The following is a 21,473-nucleotide window of genomic DNA, read 5'->3' as shown; positions in this document are numbered from 1 at the left end:
TGACTTTTTAGATCTAATTAGTTTTTTAAAAAATATAAAACCACATTTGAAACCACCTAAAGGGCTAAATATGTTGGGATTTGATAGTTGGATGATCCTTGTTCTCCGGTTTTTTAGTTGAAGGTTAAAAGTCGGACTTTTACGATAGTTTGAGCGTGTAAACCGGACTTTTTTCAATTTAATTTAACGAATGGAAAGAGAAGGATATTTAGTTCCATCATTTTATGTTAAACTTAGTTTATACGACACAATAGCTTGATAACTAGTGAGTGTTGATGGGCTTCAACCTTCAACGTAACTATAAGAATTAACTTTAGATGGTTAGAAAATTAATAGAGGTAGCAAGGATGCATGCAGCGTCAGATTCCCAGAAATATTGGAGCTCCATCGTAAATGGATCGATTTCGGATCATTAGAACTCGAAAGCTCTAGGTTAGACTCGAGCTCGGCTTAATTCCTAGTATAACCGAGCTCAAATTTGAATAGTTCACAAGCCTCAATCTTTTGTAGTGGTCCTACGAGGAGGAGGGTTGAACTATAAATATCCAGCAGACTAGCAAACATTAACCAGCTAGCCGTGACGCGCTTTATTTCTTTGCATTGGCAACGCCAATAGCTAAAAAAGAATACGAATACTAACCCCTTTTCTCCTCCTCGTAGCACCGTCAATCTGGTCAGAGCATGTGCAAGTGCATTCCGGATAAACGAGAAAGTTTCGATCATCAGCGGGCGCACTGAAAGATCTCCCCACCACTTGTCCACACCAAAAGCTAGATGGTTTTCCATCGTACATTTAAAAAGTCGACAGCAACGTTGTGCATATCTGATTAGCCTGGAACAACAAAAGTATCCCCTGACCAGCCTTTGTTACTCGCTGACCGTTCTTTATCCCTACACCCTACTTGTGCTCGTCATGACAAGCTTTACTTGCCGGCAAGAAATTCCCAGGGCATCATCCCAGTGTCCCGTTACGTACAATCTGATAAAATGGAGCATCTTGCTGCCGTTATAAAACAGGAAATTCAACCAGGTCATTGCACGCTACAAAATGCAGAAGCATCTTATTCTCAAGTCCTTTTGACCCAAAAGAAATTCAAGCACAAGAACATCTGAAAGACAAACACTACAGGTACAACATATTCTTTTGAGCTTGGGACAACGGAGCACCACTATAATTATTGACCGTCTCATGTTCTCCTCTCCTCACAATCTGTTGCTCTTCATGAGCTCTATAAATTCACTGAAGGCTGCAAAGCACAAAAGATGAACCATCACATCAGCACAATCACACTAAGATAGCAGTAAACTCCACAACATGTTGTACATACAGAAGAGTCTAGAAATGTACCCGTGTCAGAGTCATGTGGCCCTGGTGAAGACTCGGGATGGTACTGGAGAGACATAAGCTTCATTTTGGGGTACTGAAGGCCAGCACAGCTATTGTCGTTGAGATTGATGTGGGTTACTTTCGCTCCTTCTGGAAGTGATTCTGGGTCAACTGCGTAGTTATGGTTCTGCAGGGAACAAATTGTGGTTTAGGACAATGCAAAGCACGCAGACAGCTACGAAGCATCACAAGTAAAAAGGGATAAAAAAATAGTCATTTCTGAGACTCAGAGATATAGATTAAAGAAAAGTAACAGCATGGATGTGACCATTCTACTAGGAGACAGAACTTAATTTAGTTGGGGGAGCCCAGTGCCCCAGTCATTTCAACCAATACAAATTTTATGTCTCAACTGATTTGTGATATTTAACTTTTAATCTAGCAGGCTATACTGGCTAAGTGGACATAGCACGATTGCCTATCAAAACAAATTTACAATTCAGTACAGAGAGTCTGACCAACTCAAATTTACTGAAGGAAAACATGAAAGAAGTGCAGCACCTCTCAACAAATATACAGGTCATACAACAGCAGATGGTGGTCATTGCAAGAGGGATTAGCATGAATTAACAATAATTTAACGCAAATCATTAAAGCAATGAAGACGGATGATTTTTCTGTTGAATGCTAAAACCACATTAAAAAGATGTTTATAGTACTAAGCGACATGTGCCGGTGTTACCCTAGTACTAGAACTAAGCAGGAGGATCAGCAATGTATCAGCCAAATAAATATGGTTTCTCCCCATATCAAGCAGAGAAGAGGCAAGATGTAGGAACAAACCTGTGCACTTATGTCCACACGTCCACTCCGGAGATCACAAACAGGGTGATTCCCCCCATGATGACCAAATTTCATTTTGAATGTCTTCCCACCAAGAGCCTGCCCAATCAATTGGTGGCCCATACAGATGCCAAACACAGGAACCTTCCCAATGATTTCTTTTACTGTCTTCACAGCATAGGGGACCGCAGCTGGATCTCCAGGACCATTGCTAAAAAGAACACCATCAGGCTTCATCTTAAGTACCTCGGAAGCAGGCCAATTCGCTGGAACAACAGTTATCTTGCATCCATATGATGTCAAGCGTCTCAAAATATTATGTTTGATCCCAAAATCATAAGCAACCACCTATAGAAGAAAAGGAAGCCAATATCAGGTGCGGGATATATTTTGAATGTGCAGAAAAATAAAAACACAGAGAGAGTGCCAATACTGACATGAAAAGTTGCACTCGACTGATCTTTCTTGAACTCCCATTCTGAATCGGTTTTGTCTGACCATTCATATGGAGCATCACATGTGACACCACTAATCAAATCAACTCCTGAATAATATTAACACAACAGTTACTTCCATTACAACCAAGAGACAACAGCATTAACAAAACAATGTTACCAAGAAGTACTCAAGTACGACAAAACAATGCCAAGATGAACCAAGTCATTTCATTGAAACGGTAACACCTGTAAGTTGCTCCGACAGATTCAACCAAATTTAAAAGTGTATGTTTTTTTGGGTGCTCCCTTATTCTTTTCTTTTTCAACTTTCCTTTCCTGAGACATGTACTGAAATATTTGAAGTAATGAATTCATCGATGATCTCCAATGGCACTCTGTTCGATAAAGGTCAACAGATATTGTATTGCAAAGGCATTTATATAATCCTATTAACCTGCTTTTTAATCAATACCAGTTAATTAAATACATACTACCATGTAGATGCTAGTTCCTACTATATTATGTTGGGAAAGAGCAATCTGTCATATACAAGCTAATAATTATGCAGTCGTTTAGGATCAGGTTTATCACTGGAGACTGATAATGAAGCATGCTGATCGCTAAATTTTTTTAAAATCATATAGATAAATCAAATATGGGGATTTAAATAGAGGTAGGTCACTTCTTGAAGGAAATCACTGCTTAAAGAAATCTTAACGTACCAACAATTTTCCACTTCTTGGCCATTTCCAATAGCTCATCATCTGTCCGAGATTGATCAGTACTCAAGACACCAATAAGACTACCATCTTCTCTTAACCTCCGTGTTATGGCACGTGTATCCACATCATCTGAAAAAAAGAAAAGACAATCGAAGATGAATTTAAGGATTTATTTCATTTTATTTTTTGCGCACACGTGTGTGTGAGAGATAGAGAAGAGATGTTAGCTTCTATCACTTACATATTCCCATAATGTTCCTCTTAATCAGATACTCTTCAAGTGTTTCTTTGCATCGCCAGTTGGAAGTACTACAAAAGAAAAATGGCAGTGTAACAACAAGAAACAAGGGGATGTTCTCTCAAGAGTGTCAACTGTAATAAAGAAATTCTTACCATATACTTAGATTTCTTATGATTAGGCCACCAAGGAAACATTGGTTAGATTCTTCATCATCTGCGAAAGAATGTTACATACTTTATTTCATGTTTAACTGTTGAACATCTTATATCTTTTAAGGAAGAGTAACACACCAGGATTAACACCAGTGTTCCCAATATGGGGATTGGTCATCAGGACAAATTGACCAGCATAGCTCGGGTCCGTCAAAATTTCCTGATAGCTGCAACCACAAATATGGCACAAAGAACTATTATTAATCTAATATAAAAGAACGCTCGCATAACCAAGATAACCAAGGCCACAGGGTCACGCATTATATTAAAACAAACAACCCCTCATTCATGCTAAAGTAATACTGTGGCAAGATAGTCTTGCAGCAGTCACATAGTAAAAGTGAAAACTCTTGTTTGGTAGTACAAAGAAGTTGACTGAGGAATGATAACAATCATACAATCCCTGTGTTGACCATCAAGACAAATAAGCCTAGCCAAAATCATCTGCTTTGTAATTTCTAAATGACCTTACCATCCGCAGTATCTCGAGGCCTGAAAATTGAGATGAATAAAATTACATCCCCCAAATTATCCATCCTCAATAAAGGCACGTATTTCTTTTTAATGTAAAGACTACCAGGATTCGGCCATTCATCCATAATGGTTCTGTTGCACCCAACTCAGGTGTAAATCTTTAATATTGTAGCAGTGAAAATTTTAAAAGAATAGGTTGAAAAGAAGATGGAACAGAATTCTCAGCCCATTTGTTTCATACAGCCATATGACTAAGTTGCAACCTATATGCGATACACACACAGCTATATGAGAGAAGTTAGTTTTGGTAGCAGTAACTGTAAAGTACTGCATCAAATATCCACTTAACTCCCATCATGAGCTTGCCTGAGTGAACGGTGCGACTTGACCAAGAAAGCAAACAATAATCAACTATGAAATGCAAAACATGCCACCACTCATACAAAAGTGAAAAGTGAGTCCTAGATGATTTACCCTGTCAATGACGTGTTGAAAACAACTTCACCAACTTGCGTTCCTGAAGCACCAAAAGACTTGGCCTTCCACACAGAACCATCTTCCAGAACAAGGCGAGCATCACTCAGCTTCCATGGCCTCTCCACTGCACAAAGATTTCAGAAGCGTTGACAGAGATGTCACCAATCCCCCAAATTGCACCGTTACACGATTGATGTATAGTAATACAGAATCGCATGTAGTACTCCACGCGACGGGTACAAACACGCTATCCGAATCAGCGAGCAACAGACAACTCACCCCCATCGTCCACCACGCTGGCACCCTGCACGCCACTGGCAACCTGCGTGGAAGAACACAAGTCAACTCAACTCCATGGGGGTAAGACTCCCATGAGGAGGCGAATACATAGCGGATTCAGAATGCCGCGTTAGCATGGTATTGGGATGAGACGGGAGCAGGGTTTTGGGGGAAGGACCGAACACGCCAAACACCAAGTCAAACGACATTTGGAGCCTCAAAGTTAAAGCTGCGGAAGCGACAATCTGGCCTCGCGCTCACCTCAGCACGGACGCGGAGGGCGCGGCTCCCGCATGGCCGGAGCCCAGCCGGAGGCGCCGCGACGGCGAGCGAGCTGGGGCTGCGGTGATCGGCGCAGCGCGGCCGGGCGCCGGAGAGGCACCGGGAAGGCGCGGAGGCCGTGGCTGGATGCGCCGCCATGGGTGAACGCGGCGCGAGGTAGGTGCGTGCTTCGCCTCGCTCCGCGCCGCCTGACCGTGGCTCTCGCCGCCGCCGCCGCCGCCGCCGCCTTAGGTTTTGGTGCGTTTTTGACCCGTTGCGTCGGTTGACGGTCGGCCTACCAGTGCCTGGGAGATATTGTGGACCCGTGAGCGGACCCTCAAGTTTTCTGCCGCCCAGCCCACACACACACGGCGTGGTGTATCGGAGGCCCAAATATGAAGGCCCGGAGACAGTAGTAGGTCAGACAAAACCGGAGCCATTTCGCGGAAGCGGCGGGCGGGCGGGGCCGCATTCACACACACCAACCCACTGGCGGCTGGTGACTGGGCTGCTGCGACCTGCAAGTGGGTCAGGTTTGTGGAATAGTAGCTGTAGCTTACTCTCCCTCTTTCCCCGAAACGGTTGCACACTTGTATCTGTAGCTGTAAACACGTGCGCATATACTCTACCAACTTTTATGAAGCATCCCAGCTCAGATTCTGCCATTCTTGGCTTGGATTTGGTCGTTCTCATCCCAGCTCCAGTCCCCTACACTACAACGGTAAGACCAGTAGTATGTGTACGTTCTTCTTGCTCCTTGCTCCTTGTCTAGAAGCTTTTCTTCAGCTCTGGGGGCGAAGTTCCCTTTTCAGCTGGCGACGATCTCATCTTCATCCTTGGTTCGCCGGCGGTGGTCGTCATCATCTTCGTCCACATCCATTTCAAACCTCTGTTGTGAGGCTTTCCCGCATCGGCCCCAAACATCATTTCGTGATCTTGTTGGACACTGGTGTCTCTGTTGGTCCTCACCGGCGAGCTTCTTGGTGGTGGCGATGGTGCTCTGCAGATGTGACGCGTGGTCTTCGTTGGAGCCAGTCCAACGACACATGCAGGTGTGTGTATCACTCTTAAGTAGTGGGATGTAATCGGCTCCTCTATGGAGGACTTGTTTGTACAACTGCTGCTCTTTTACTATATTTATGGTTTTTATAAAAAAAAATTTACGAAGCATTTTCATAAAATTAGACTAACAGAGTCAGGATTGATAGAATTTGCCGTAGCCAACTCGCTTATAAAAAAGAAAATAATGTTTATTTTTAAAACATATCTGGGAGGTGTTATTTTAAAACAAATCTAGGAAGTGCTCGTACTCGTGCTCAGTTTAGAATTCAAATCCGAGTAGACATGTATGCATAAGGATTTTAACCGATGGCGATGTGCAAATTTTTTCTCAGACAATTCATCACATGTTACTGAAATTAAGAGAAATCCATGAATATATCACCGCATATTTTAGGCTTCCAAATTTGTAAACGAAAAGTTAAACCCAGATGGTAGAGGTAGCGGAAGAATTTGGGCGCCAGCTCATGTTTGAGCTGGTAACAAGCAAAAGTGAGCTACTGGTGATAATGTGTGACCATTACCGTGTGAGTATCCATTCCCCTTCTACACGTAGAGAAGTCTGGCGTATCAATCATTGAGCAGCTCTGCAGTTCAAAAGAAAGAAAACAAAATATCGAGCCCAAACCGTAAGCATCATAATTCAAACTTTCTGACAGGAGACTTTGAACAGGCCGAAGACAATTCTTCTATCAGGCCCATGAATGATATTGCTACGGGCAGCGAGGCCACGTGTGACGGTGGGAGCAGGAAGGAAGACAGTGCACGGCCTCTACGACCCACGTGGAGCACGACTGACGTGTACCGGGGCCCAGGCGTCGGCTTCAGCGGGGGTTCTCCTTGCTGCCACGTGGGCCCGTGAGGACCACGCCGCGCTGCGGGGGCAAATGAGACTGGCAACTGCTTCACGTCTCGAAAGTACCTCACGGATCACAGTGAGATCGGTAGCAATCAAACGATCCATAACTGAAAGCGGACACGGCTTCCTGCACACCAAAACGCACCCAGAAATCTGCGATGGTGGACGCCGCTTCATAACCCGAGCATAACTTAAAGGTAACATGAAAATTTTAGATACAATGGATAATGTTATCATGCAATAGTGATGACAACTAATAATAGTATAGTCTTGAGGTGGAAATAAAAATAGGATAGAGATTAAAAAAGTATAAATCTACCCAAAAGAAGTGACGGCTACACGATAGGAAAGTATTTTTATGCTTAGAAAATATTTTGAGGCTGAGATATTACTGATGTTGCATGATTTTTCTTTAAAGCATATCCCCTTATGGTATGTCTCTGCCCTCTCCACACTCTTACATCCCTGTGTCGATTGCCTTTCTTATTTTTAGCATCATATCATATAGACTAATTATCAATTTAGCCTCACTTCTTCAAATTAAATTTATCAATCTAGCTTGCAGATGTCGAAAAAAATGAAAGGTACACTTGTGGGATAACTAGTATTTTGATTTTACTATATTTGACCTTGAATATTTTTATACAATTCTTTTGCAATGATTCTCGTCCCTCTAAATTATAAATTAGGAATCTAGGTTTTTTATCTTTAGTGGACCAAAAAATAGCGTGGAGACTTTAACTGATTGTGTTGTGGAAAGTTTACATTGTTGATAGATTGAGCCAACAAGGAATCATAATACTATTTTTTTAGGTGATTGTAAAATATCAGTAGTAAATTTTATAGCGATGGATATGTTTTAGAAAAAGATTATAGCAGTGGAAGAGCAATATCTTATGATTTTAAATGTTCGATGAAACCATAACTTAATGATATATTTGATAAATATACTTAGTAAACCTTTTCTGGTATAAGAAAATAAAAAAATATCACCCTAAAGATCGCAAAAGTGGGAAACGTGGAGGGTTGGCTGCGGCTTTTCCATAGGATGCAGATTGTTTTGTTGATGCTAAGGGTGGACCTAGCAAAATTGATGGGAGCTAAAAGAAAGAAATAGCATAGCCCTGCTGCTTTTTGTCCTCTGCTCAAATTTCCCCCAAAACTTCTCTTCTTCTTGCCGAGGAAGGCAGCCCGAGCGAGCGAGGCGTGCGTGAGTGCGTTGCAATGGCGGATTCTTCGGCGCCGACGCGGGTGATGATGGCGGTGAACGAATCGTCGCTCAAGGGCTACCCGCACCCCTCCATCAGCTGCCGCACTGCCTTCGACTGGACGCTCTCCAAGCTTGTCCGCTCCAACCCCGGCGGCTTCCACTTCCTCTTCCTCCATGTCCAGGTCCCCGATGAGGACGGTTCGTACATTCGCTTGCCCCCTGCCCCTGCGACATAGTCACTAGTTTGATGTGCGCGTGCTGCTCGAGGAAATCGCGAGAAATGCGTCTGTCCTCTTCCGATTCGTGCGTTCGCGTTGGTGTCGATTTAGTATGTGATGTCGGCATGTCGCTGTGCGATACTGGCTCTCCCGCGTGCACGGGTAGTTTTATTCGGGCCACGCACCCGCGGTGTTTGATGAAATGCGTGATTGTGCTGTTTAATGTTGTGCTTCCGCAACCCCCACTGTTTATGTACCCGAATGCTCGAATTGTTGCAACCCGTGTAGTATTTGATAATTGTAGTCAGCTGATTTCAGCTTCTTATGTGTTGAGCCTTTTCCTGCTCACATCATCCAATTTGTCTGCATAGTGCTATACTGACTGCTATACGACTAGTACATTTTGTGGAACTTGTTCTGTTTCAGAACTAGCCAATGCTATGGGCTCTCGAAGTAGGCTCTATAGGCTGTCTGTACTAGTCTGTGTCGGTTGTTATTAGTTGGCCGAGCATCTGAAAAATGTGGGGTCTTATGATACTTTGTATTATGACCATTCAGCTAGGCAAATGTCAAAGGGTATTGCAAACATCTCTTTTGTGCAGGAACATGGTATTGTTTTTTTAGAATTATTGCGCTACTGCTTGTGCACATGTTGTGTTCATCTCCAATTGCATCAACATTCCGCTAACCACACTTCACAGGCTTACATTCTGATTCTTTTTACCTCCTTTAGACCATCCCTTTGTGATCAGATCATATTCTATTTGCTGGCTTGGATTTTTTTCAACCTTACAGCTTACACTTCACTTATTTTGAGACATTGTATACCATGTAACTTTGCTCTGTTTCTGCTATCAAGAATTTTGTTAGCAACTCTTTACTGTTTGTCTTTTTGAGACATGTTGCTGTTTTTTCTTGAGTGACCTATTTCCATGAACCATCTTTTCAGCCTGTTTTGAGATCTATGGCTCTGTGTTGAAAACCTGGCATGTCAGGAACTTTTTGGGGATCACGATGCACTTTAGCTTATGCCAGAAACTGAAGAGAGGATTTATGCATCATGAATGTTGAGATGGCACTTTTCTTGATGCTTTAATTTCTTTGCTTTCTTTGTTCTCATGCCCTTTCTTTTGTTGTTGCTATACCATCTCTGTTAGACTGCAAGATGAAGCAATTCAGTGATTATAATTGGTCTACAGAATACTTCTTTTGCTCATACGGGTGTTTTATGTTACAGCAAAACATAGCTAATATAATAAAGCTAGAACAAACAAATGTTGTGGTACACAGGTTTTGCTTGGGGATTTTATTAGGCTTAGGGCTCATGTAATCTGTATATTTGGTTATGATCTGTAAAAGACTCATTATGAACTTAGTCAGTTGCGGTTGATGTTGTATTAGATGAAATTATTCATATACAGCTAAGAGATCTGGCTAGAAAAATTCTGTTGTTTGTTGGAGTATTTTATTAAAACATAACATAGCAAAAATGGGAAAGTGGGAGCAAACTAAGTCAATACGACTATACGAGTCCTGCTTAGAGATCATTGGGCCCAGGGATCTTCTGTTGCAGTTGTTTGGAAATTAGTTGATTATTTATCCCATGAACTTAGCTTTCCTTTTGTGTTGTTTCAATGTCCAATGTGTGATCGGAAATAAGATTTCTGGAACATGCATGATGCATTAGGATTAGAGGTTTTCAAATATTTTCTCACTTTATCTTTCTGTACATTGGGTTGATATTGGATACTTGCTCGAAATGTTGATATGATTACTATTTATGTGTCTTAAACTCTTAGTACATACCTTTATTTTTGATTTGATGCCAATCAAAAGGATTTGATGACATGGATAGCATCTATGCGTCACCGGCGGACTTCGACCAAATGAAACAGAGAGACAAGATAAGAGGGCTTCACTTGCTTGAGTACTTTGTAAACCAATGCCATCAGATAGGGGTAATTGAACTTGTATATTGCTCAGAAAAACTACTGATTTTTATCTGTAGTTCAGGCTCCAGCTGGAAGCAGTTGCCTCTTTGGTGTATAATGATCTTTATATCTACTTTGTATCACAGATAAAATGCGAGGCATGGATCAGACATGGGGATCCAAAGGAGGTTATCTGCAGCGAGGTGAAGAGAGTCCAGCCTGACCTTCTAGTTGTGGGAAGTAGGGGCCTTGGGCCATTTCAGAGGTAATATATGTTAGCATGATTCAGTGTTTCAGCCAGATTGCACAGCATTTTATTTAGATAATAAAAAATGTACAGCGTGGTAATCAACCTCTCACATTATCCTGCTTCCTGCTCACTGTACTTAGGATATGTTACATTTTCCTTGTGCTTTGATTATCCAAGAATCTATGATTACTTGTGTTGTTGCTTGGCCACTTGATCCAATTGTAGTTGCCAGGCCCAACATGACTTTTCCACACTCAGGCCTGGGGATCTGGATTGACAGGTGTGAAGGCCCGTTTGCCATCCTAGGAAACAGTAAATAAAATGTTTTAGCTTTTATAAATATATTCTGATAAGATTTATGGAAAATAATAATATGTTTATTTTAAACTAATAACATATTAATGCTTTGGGCTTTTTCTGGGCTCCGTGCTAACCCGAGAAGGCTTGGGCTTGGCTTATCCCATCACATTAACAGCTCCCTCCCTCCATCTCTCCCGAAATGTTGCTCCTTTTCTAGGAAATAAAATAACTCACATAACTTTCAGATTGGTTGAGGGATTATATTTCTTAAATGTAAATGTTCATTTTGAACCTGTCAGATAGTAACTAGTTATCCTCTTTTCAAAACATGTTCAGTTGAGTATTTTGCTTATATAGTTCTGGGAAAATCCAGGAAAGAGCGCGCAGAAACAACGGACCTTTGCATAAAAGTTTCAAGCTATATGGAGTGATAATAAATGCTCCATTTAACAGAACAAAAGAAGAAAAAAGAGGAAGAGTTTTTCCCTGGATTTTCATTGAGTCCCTTGTTGATTGAAAAAAGAGTTGTAACTAACATCTAAAAGCACAGTTAATATTGAATTTGTGGAGCCTCACTCTGACTTGCCGATTGTAGACAAAAACATTAGAGTACGAAACCCTATGCTTGATTTGTGAACCTCGATTGGTGGTATGGTGTTTCTGTAACATATTAGAATTATGTATGCATTTCAGCCTTGTATGGTACTCCCTTCGTCCCAAATTATTAGTCATTTTTGCTTTTCTAAATTCATAGACTTTGCTACGCACCTAGACATAATATATATGTAGATGCTTAGTAAAAACTATAAATCTACAAAAGCCAAAACAACTAATAATTTGGGACGGAGGGAGTACTCAATTGTGGTTTCTAATTAAACTAACAAGTTATGTGAACTGGAGATCTGTCTCTCTTAATTTCTTTGTTTGGTATGTTGATACTGCACAGTATAGGTTTGTCTGTTGATCCCCTAAACTTTTACCTGATTCGATTGGGCTGAGTTGCCACCTCATCCTTTGTAGTGGGCATTATCATCTTGAAAAAGAGGATAGGTAAAGCTTACCTTTATAATACAAAATTTTAAATAAATGGTGAAAAACAAAATAATGGCCAAGCATATGAATCACTTTTTTCATGACAACATTTTGAAAATAGAAAAGGTACCAGATGAAATGAAAAACAGGACGCTTTCTTTTGTCTACTTGGCCATGCTGCTTCTAGTGAAGTGTAATTATGGCCTTTGTTATGATCATGCCATCCTTTTCCCTTTGGTTGTGTTGGTGGCTTGGTGCTCAAATCATCTCGATAGTCTGTTTATCAACTTTCCAAGTGAATAGTGAATGCAGGATGCTGTTTTCCATTGTGCGCGCATGCATGTTGTAGTGTCCTCGTATGATTATGGCAGTGGTTTTGATATTCGTGCACCCTAGACTAGATTGTGCCGTACAAATCAAGCAGCAGTAGTGGAGCGTGCCTGTTGTAAAAGGCAGATGCACTAATCCTAAATGATTAACACTCCTTTGGTATTACTTTTGGATAATGTACTAACAGAAAGATTTCAGAATTTCGTGGCCTATACATGTAGAGCTAATCGTATCTCCTTGTATGTAATGTCTGTATATAAAACTAAATAGCGTTGTTTTCTTTATGCGTGCAATACATTGTATCAGTGCTTTTTGTGAACTGAGATGCATGCTACCAAGATTTGTTGCGAGTACTTTATGAATCGCAATACCATGTTCATCAAATTTGTCCTGCTCCTTGAAAACCCATATCATGTTCATCAAACTTGACCGAGTCTGACTGGTTTGTTGTTGCTGCTTGTAGGGTTTTCGTGGGCACAGTGAGCGAGTTCTGTGTTAAGCATGCAGAATGCCCCGTCATCACCATCAAAAGGAAGGCTACTGAAGCGCCGCAGGACCCCATCGACGATTGATGCTGCTTTCAAGCCATACCACTTGAGAATGAGATATTCTTCACTGCTTAATGGGTTTAATGTACAAAAATGCGACATGGAAGTGCCTGGAACTAGTAGCACAAGCTTTGCACACTTCGCCCCAAAACTATAGTGAAGATGGAAACGCTATCGTTGGCCCATGGATGATTCGAGATTGTACGTATCATGTGTGATACCATCAATCGAGTTGTGAACCTAAAGCTACTGCTATATGATCATGTACTAGGTGGCTTTGCTGGGATGAATGCGCCGCCCCTTATTTGCCCCTGCCGGACCACGGCGTCCGCGGGATACCTGAATCCCGCGTACTCCTTGGGCACGGCGCAGCCTTTGGGCATCATGCCAACAAGCTGCGGCTGATGATGGACCTGATGCTGCTGGTGCTGCTGGTGGTGGCGCCCCTTGCTGTCGGCCTTGCCGTCGCTCTTCCACGCCGCGGGCTTCCCCGGCGCGAACTTGATCTCGAAGCCGTCGTCGATGTCGTGGATCATGGCGCGGGAGCTCGCCATGGGCTTCATCGCCGCCGGGTACCTGACCTCGAAGCCCTTCTCCAGGTCGCCGCCGACGGCGTCGCAGCCGTAGGGGTCGTGGTCGGCGGCCTTCCTCCTGGAGAGCCGGCGGCCGCAGAGCCGCCCCACGACGCAGGCGGCCACGGCCAGGAAGGCGATCACCGCGAGCACGGCGAAGACCGGGCCGAACGAACCCCTGGACGCCGCGGCGGTGGACGGGTGCGCGCGCAGGATGGCGTTGGACGAGGAGGTGGGGTAGTACACCGTGGGGTCAGGCAAAGAAGCCATGTCCTCCCTTCCCTCGAGACTCTCAGCTCTCTTTCAAGCAGCCTAGCTACTCTGCTCTCCCTCAAAGCAACGGTCGCTCCTCTGCTCACTCTATCTAAGCAATGGTCTGGCCGTTTGGGTGTCTCTTGGGCACTGAGGGAGTGTGGTCCTTTTATGATGGAGCCAAGCCATCTGCCAAGCAAAGGGTGTGGATTTTGAACCGAGAGCAATTCCTTCGCATTTTCCACAGGCCAAGTGCCCAAGTGCTCGGCTCAGCTGCTGGCACGGCATGATGATGCCTGGCCTCCTCATTCCCTTTTGTTTTCCGCAGAGATCTTTGAACGCATCGGACCGCGAGAAAGGCGGGTGCTTTGGGATCCCTTTGGAGCAGTTCAATGCGAGCTCCGAATAACGTCTCGCTACCAGCACAGCCGCAGCAGCAGCCTGGTCTCTCTCGGCTCTCGCCCTCACTCCCCGTGTCCCCCCCTGTGCGCTAGCTGTTGCTTTTGCTTTTGGGAGGTTGCATTGGATCAAAGCAACCGCGGCACAGCAGCAGGGACAGGGCGAGAAGAAGGGCCCGGGCGCAGGGCCGGCGTCGATCGCTTTGGCGATGGTCTCTCTCTGATTGCTTTTCTCCTCCCACCCCCCCCCCCCCCCACCCCCCCACCCGGCGTCCGCTTTAGCAGGCTGTGGGGGCGCCGGGGAATGAGCGCCCGGCTCTTGACTGGTCGCCTTTCTTGGGCATGCCGACGCCATTGCCGCCGCCTCCAGGTCCAGGCCCCCTCTCGCCAAATTCCCCTGAGGTGACCGTGACGCTGACATCGTCGTAGGCCTGGCCTGCTCATCCGCATGTCTCCGAGGGCATTGCTAGCCCTCCCCATGATGTGTGTGTCCACGGCCACCTGAATCCGGCCTGGATGATGGGTTTGCGAGCACGACTATTAGGCCTAGGACTAGTACTCGTAGGAACGTGGAACTGGTCATGATACATGTTGGAGACGTGTTTGTTGGTGAGCTAGCTTGAAGATGAGCACGTTGCAAGCACTGAAGAAATGCCAACAAACGGTTACGACTTGAAATGCAGAGAATCAGGGTTCAGATCATCTGATAATGGTGGTTTTCGACTTTTCGGCGGGCTGAAGATACAAAGGCTATTTTCCCCATGGCAAGCAAGCAGAAGGCTGGAACGAATTTTGGGAGCTAGAGCTAGAAGGTGACGGCGACACCTTGTTAGGCCCTGCCCGTCCATTCGAATGTCTTAAGGGCATCGCTCTTTCCATCATGTGTCCACGCCCGCCTGAGCCCGGCGGCACGATCATTAGGCCTACGGCGCGTAGGGACGTGGAGTTTGGTCATGATACATGCTCGAGACGTGCTACTGCAAGTACCGCTCGTCCACTAGTGCCCCATCGATTGGACGGACGGGACGAGGAGTAGGCTTTGCGAGCACTGCTTCAAGAAATGCAAGCAGCTCTTGCCACTCGACTCAGCAGGCGAGAGGAGTTAGGCCAGAGATGCCTTTAAGAAAAAGAGAGAATTAAGGTCAGATCCCTCCCATTGCCATGGTGTTTCGGCAGCAACAGTGGAACGGAGATGGAAACGAACGAGATGAAACTGTACGGGTCCTGGGCTCCTGGCAACTTGGCAAGGGTGGCGAGTGGCGTGCACTGTTGGATCGTGTAGTGTAGGGGGCCTGCCGGCGTGGCCAATGCGGCGGGCCTAGGCTAGAAAGTGCTTCCATTTCGGCGACCGGGAGCGCAGTGCCATGATGCCGCGTCCTGTAGTGCTAGGGCACAGCACGATGTGGTCGCGTCACGCCGAGTTGCCGCCGCTTTGGTCGGCCGGCGGGAGATTCCCGCCTGCCTGCAGCTGCCAGGCCCTCGGCGTCGCGGCCCATGTCCGTGTTGTCACCTCAGGGTTGGACGCCGACGGCCGGCAAAGCCACGGCGTCCCGTACCGCCTGCCAGAGCCCAGAGCACTCGGCCTATCTCAGAGTTGCCGCTTTGCCAGGACTCGCACTTGGCCTATCGGACGAGCAGCCAAAGCCGAGCTAGCTCCTGTGGTCACGAACCTCGAGCCTCGAGGCCCCGTTTTGAACACGGGAATGAGAATTGCCATAGGAAACGAAAAGGACAAAGCTCGACGGTATTGCCCCATTCTGAGGCGTTGCCTGGACTCTCCAGCGATTCACTGGGTCTTCGCATCGAAGGCGTTGCAGTCTGAAACCGCCGCGGAACCGATTGTACTCGCTCTTCGTTAGCGGCGAACGCTTTGATCTCTCTTGTATTGTATCCATGCAGACTGACTTGGAGCTAGGGCCTGCACGCCCTTCAGTCCTTGCCTCCTTGCAGCCGCTGTCTTGTACCTAGTGAGATTACAGCAGAGATACGGAGCGATTAGACAGTCAGACCAGCTCCTAACTAATAATGTGATTGAGTAATCCGGGTATTTTTTTCGAAGACCCACTAATCAGGGTATTTGCCAGGTTCGTTCTCTTGTACGACACCTCCTACGAGTTAGCGAAAGCACTGCCATCTCCGCACGCGCCGAAGAATATGCTCCGGCTTTGGGTTTGGAGTTTCTTGTTCTTGTCCAGGATGAGGCCAACCTACGTTTTCAATTAGTTTCTTATGTTACACTTTCTTGTTTCTGGAGCGCGTACTCTTGTTTTATGTAATATCTGTCATGTAAGACCTGAACTTCTTCTTCTCCTAATATGATTTGGCAGTGCTCCTACCCTTTATTCGGAAGAAAAAAGTTTCTTGTTCTTGGGTGGCGGCGTTCCAAAAGGCCAAAGGAAGGAGAACGACCACGCTGAAAAGAAGACGACGACCGATGACGACAGAGAAATCCCCACCGCATGGATGGGCTGGACGCGTGCTATTTTAACCCGGCCCGCTTGAGCAAGGAAACGGTGGTCATGGGTGTGAAACATCTCTCGGCCCGTCTATAAGACCATCAACACTAGTAGCCTTATAGGCAAAATGCAGGACCAAGTAGCATTTTTTTTTCTCTCGGGAGAAAATTAATCCATTTCCCTTCCGTGCAGAGATTAGAGAGGCAACAGTACGCTGTTCGTTATTAAACATTATAAACAAACTAATTAGTTTGTTCTGAACGTCATATATTAAAACTACGGAGCCAATATACCCACGAAAATATCTGTGCAAAATGGTGAACTACACTATAGAACAGCCCAACCGATGGCAACTCGATTCCGAACATTCTGAAAAGGATTGCGCAACCTGTTCTGAATTTCTGTGCAGAATCGCCGTGCAAAAATAGATGCCAAGCATGCTCAACGCAAACTGCCGAGCACGAGATGCTTGGGCTTCGGAAGCACGTCGCCGCCACGCACGACGCGGTCGGACTTCGAGGCTTCGGAAGGGAGGTGAGACGGCCGGCGGCGGGCCGTCCAGTGGAGGGGAGAGGCCGGAGAGATATGACGGAGGTGGAAGAGGGTTTATCTGCAAAATAGTGAATTCAGACTAGGAGGTTAATTGTAAATATTCGGATTGCGATTACTGATCGCGATCCAAACTGGGGGTATTTGCAAAATATAGAGGTCTTTATGTAAAGTGTTGGATCGCGGCTAATAATCGCGATCCAATGTAGGATGCTTTTTGCAAATGATGCTTATTTGCCAAATCTCCTGTCAGGCGCCGGTGCGGCCGACGAGATCGCGCCGCCCCCGGCGATCGCCGATAACCCATGCTTTCCGGCGGGCCGCAGGCATTGCAAGCGAACTCTGCGGTAGCTTCTCCTCCGGCCAGTTGGCCGCCACCAGTCTACCACCACTTGCGCGCCGCGCACTTGCATTGGCCGTTCATGCCCGAGCGCGCGCGCTTCCGCGAAGCCCTGGGCTGTCCGACGCAATGCTGATCCTGGGGGACGAGGAACGCGGCGCCGCCATCTCGGAAGTTTCGCGCTCAGGCTGTTCGACGAAGTGCCGCTGGCAGTACCCGCCAGTTGGGATCGTTCCTTTGACAGAGACAGTGGCCGGGGTCGCAAACGATGTAAGCATGTCACTGCCACTCCATTTCATAGAACCAGACGTTATTTGCATACGTGCTCTGCATCTTTTCTTTACTCTCTTAAGCTCCAATAGTTTCAGAAGCCTGTCGATCGGAGTTAACAGCTGAGTTACAGCACCTAAATCCGTTAGTATCACTACTTGAGCTAGTAACTAGTAAGGAACTCGACGGTGCTTTTTTTTCTTAATAAAGTAATAATAATACCTGCTGATCAGTAATCACATCCGTTTCCAAATAACTATGATAATAATCACATTCGACACGCCTTTCACTTCGCATAGAAACTGCCTAGATACGACAAAAGCCGAGCAGGCTCGCGCTTGAATTCAACCCAGCCCGCACGCCCTGTCGGGGACGGCAGGGGCAGCCAGCCAGCCAGCCCAAGATACCAGCCACGGACTTCCTGAGATCGCGCTCGTGATCTGTACACCTGTGCAGGCGTGCAGGTTCTGATTTGGACACGAGAACACTGACCTGCATAGGCTTTCGGGGCATATGATTATTAGCAAAAAGGCTGAAGCGGTAGTGGCGAGAGATAGCAGATAAGATACTCTGAGACTCTGAACTTCCTAGCCTTGTCTATAGTCTATAGCTCTCCCCAAAAAAGACAACAGAAATGCTCTAGTCTGACGGGTCACCGCGCACTGCAGATCGGCCTCAGATATCGCGTGTTTTTTTCCCCCCCGAGTTGTTTGTTTGGACGCGCGCGATCGGCGGCCGACACACGCATGCTCGGGTCGGACTTTGTGAGGCGACCTGCCGCCGGGCAGCGAGCGACCCGCGACCAAACCCGATGGATCCACGGCCGGGTAGATGTGGCCACTAAACACAACAGCGCGAACGCGACGGGAAGCCAGGCCTGTCATCGTCTCAGCGGATCGCGCACGAGCGGGGGTCCGAGGGAGGACACACAGAATCTGAACAGAATTGAACGAGAGCACGCGCGCACGTGTGCGCGCCTGATCCGATCGCGACACGGCGCGACTGGGCACGTCGAGCGCACCCGGCGCGCCACGTGAACCCACCAGCCGCCACCACCATTTGTCCATTTGTCCATTTCCCACCCACCAGCGCGCGCGCGCGCCGCGCCGACCAAGTTCTAGCCCGGCGCCGGGTCCGGCGCAACGGGTTTCGTATGTCTGTTTCAAAAAATGCCACGTCAGTTTGGAGGATGAACGAAATACTATACTCTAATAAAGAGTTTCATTTCACTGTTTCCAAAACTAACCAGTGTAATTAAATGCTAGTTGATCTAGCGTGGCATGTATATTTGTAACCAGTGTAATTAAGTGTAATTAAATGCGCACGGGATCCCCATGAAATAACGACGGTCACAGTGGTCGTTTCACACCATTTCCAATATCTTGGAAACGAGTTAGCAGAGTGTCATGGGGATAAAACTGTTACCTTCTCTTTCCTCATTAAATCAGTGCCACATTATCAAAAATGCTGGTGTGTCATGAAAATTAATGCTACGAAACTCGCCATGAAACTCCACTGTGATTAGCCTTAAGCCCGTGGGGTTCGCGGGCCGCAGGCGTGCAGCTAAGCGGTAGCGTGGCCATCGAGGCGTCGACACGACGCATCGCCCGGGACGCCGCCGTCGTGGCGACGCGGACGCTCGCCCCGCCGTGCGAGAGCGCCGCGACCGTGAGCGAACAGCGACGACCTCCTGTGCACGTCGGAGGGGAGTGACGACCGCGACCGGGCGGCCGGCCAGATTAGCTAGCTAGCTCGAGCCAGCGCCGCGCCGACACGCGCCACGTCGGCGCGTGGGAAAAGCCGTCCAGCCTCGCGCGCGCGTGGCTCCACCGCCCCACACCCGCAGCCGGCGCCACGCGCCGCACTCGCTCCTGGGGCGGTTCTGTTCTCTGTATCGCGCCGCGGCCGCCAGCAGCGCGAGCGCGACCGATCACACGGCGGCGGCGGTCGCGGAAACGATCGGGCCGGACTCGCACGCGAGCGGAGGGGGCCGGGGTACCCGGCCGCCTGCCGACACGGTTCGGTGGGGGGCGTGGCTCGCCGCTCACGCCTACGAGAGGCGGCTACTACTGGCTACAGTGCGGTGAAGGCGTGCGGGGCGAGCGGCACAGTAGGAGAGGAGTGGCGAGCTACGCTCGGGAACGCACGCGCGCACCAGGCACCAGGCACTAGCTAGGTGAGCCGGATGAGGGCCGGGCCGGTTGGTCGGTCGGGCTGCTGCATCTCCCACTCCCAAGCTCGTGGCATCGGCGACTGCTCACGCGTGCTCGCCTCCACTCCGCTGGATCGGAGATGGCGTGGCCGCGTGGGAAGCCCGATCGATCGATCGATCGGGTCGAGCCGAGGCCACGACGTGCTGGCGCGTGCTTTCGCTCAGCAGGCGATGATGGGGCAGGAGACTAGCTACTTCGTCCACGTACAGTGCTACGCTCCGACGGCCGGGAATCTTGGATGTTCCGACTTGCGCCGGCACTCGCCGTGCTACCGATGGAGTCAGGTGACGCCAACGTTTCCACGCGCCCTGTTTCGATTGGCAGCCCGGCTCATTTCTCTCCACGCGCTTTTATCATCAAGCATCGTCTACACTTCGCCCATTTCTATAGATTGAGTACTGTCCCATCCCATCTCTACGCAAAAGTCATCCCTGCAAATATTCATGGCAGTGTGCGTAAGATCTCTCTCCCGGACAGAACACCTATTTGTTTACTCCTCCCGATTAGCATCAGTGATGCCATAATCCATATGATTGCTGAAGAAACCGAGCAGTTTATTACACGGCGCCAGCGCGTCACTTCTGAAGAGGTTAATAATTACCGATTCGCAGTCAGTTATCTAGACAACGACGGCACGGCAGTCTCGGCCAAAGTCGCCCGACGAGGTTTTCTTAACAGCAGCGCAGTGGCAGATTTCGCAGATGATGATCCGCAAATGTGTCACGTACGAAATCTCGTGCTGATGATGGAGTGATGGCGATGCATGCCGCCGTTTCACAGCAACCGATCCGCCACGTTTTCAACGCGCCCGCGCGTCAGCAAGCGATATGGATGGTTGCACGAGATCGCACGCTATACCTGATGGGGGTTTATCTGTGCAGCTTGGACTGTTGTGTAGTTACGACTGTCATCAGCAACTTCTGATTTCTGACCAACTGATGGCCCTCTGAATCGCTGTACGTTCTGCTTGCCTTATGATCAGTTGCAGAGTGCAGAGCTGCCAACGCTGTTCTCACAAACTCACAAGCATCGAACTTGAACAGCAATTGGTGGCATCGGAGAGAACAAGCAGGAGCGCAGTGTGAAAATGTGATGCAGCTAACATGGTACGCACGCAGAGGAGTAGACTGACTGACTGACTGACTGACAGCGTGGAAGCCTGCTGATTTTGCCGAACGATGCATCATGCATCTCTGGTTATCAGTCTGGGGGCCCCAGGGAATGAGAATGGATACCTTGCTTGCGGGCGGCGAGCTCGCAAAGGCGGATTAAAGGGCAAAGCAGACGAAATTTGAATCCGGAAAGGCAGGGGGGGCGCCGGGAAAGACAGACAGGGAGAGATGCTTCGCCTCTGCTATCTTTGTCTCTTCTTTGCTCCCACATGCCTTTCGAACCCCGAAAAACACGCTTTTG

The 21,473-nt window shown here is 47.3% G+C and overlaps 3 protein-coding genes across 3 annotated transcripts; 1 reads left to right on the top strand and 2 right to left on the bottom strand.

Annotated features, from left to right (window-relative positions):
• Positions 1-980: 980 nt before the first annotated feature.
• On the bottom strand, positions 981-5,596 carry LOC112872502 (carbamoyl-phosphate synthase small chain, chloroplastic). The gene is made up of 11 exons (XM_025935560.1): positions 5,274-5,596; positions 5,013-5,055; positions 4,731-4,857; positions 3,861-3,949; positions 3,723-3,783; positions 3,571-3,638; positions 3,330-3,458; positions 2,608-2,714; positions 2,171-2,518; positions 1,349-1,514; positions 981-1,247 (listed from the first exon to the last, which is right to left on the bottom strand). The coding sequence occupies exons 1-11, from the start codon at positions 5,430-5,432 to the stop codon at positions 1,204-1,206; spliced, it is 1,341 nt and encodes a 446-aa protein (XP_025791345.1). The 5' UTR covers positions 5,433-5,596; the 3' UTR covers positions 981-1,203.
• Positions 5,597-8,327: 2,731 nt separating this feature from the next.
• On the top strand, positions 8,328-13,296 carry LOC112876465 (universal stress protein A-like protein). Its single transcript, XM_025940588.1, has 4 exons — positions 8,328-8,599; positions 10,456-10,577; positions 10,697-10,815; positions 12,926-13,296. Exons 1-4 carry the CDS (start codon positions 8,416-8,418, stop codon positions 13,032-13,034), a joined length of 534 nt encoding a protein of 177 aa, XP_025796373.1. The 5' UTR covers positions 8,328-8,415; the 3' UTR covers positions 13,035-13,296.
• On the bottom strand, positions 13,057-14,467 carry LOC112876454. The gene has a single exon (XM_025940579.1). The coding sequence runs from the start codon at positions 13,850-13,852 to the stop codon at positions 13,271-13,273; it is 582 nt and encodes a 193-aa protein (XP_025796364.1). The 5' UTR covers positions 13,853-14,467; the 3' UTR covers positions 13,057-13,270.
• Positions 14,468-21,473: the final 7,006 nt, after the last annotated feature.

This window comes from Panicum hallii, chromosome 1 (genome assembly GCF_002211085.1).
Source record: "Panicum hallii strain FIL2 chromosome 1, PHallii_v3.1, whole genome shotgun sequence".
Taxonomy (NCBI): Eukaryota; Viridiplantae; Streptophyta; class Magnoliopsida; order Poales; family Poaceae; genus Panicum; species Panicum hallii.
The sequence above is the reverse complement of the archived record's forward strand: the minus strand, read 5'-3'. Positions and strand labels throughout refer to the sequence as shown.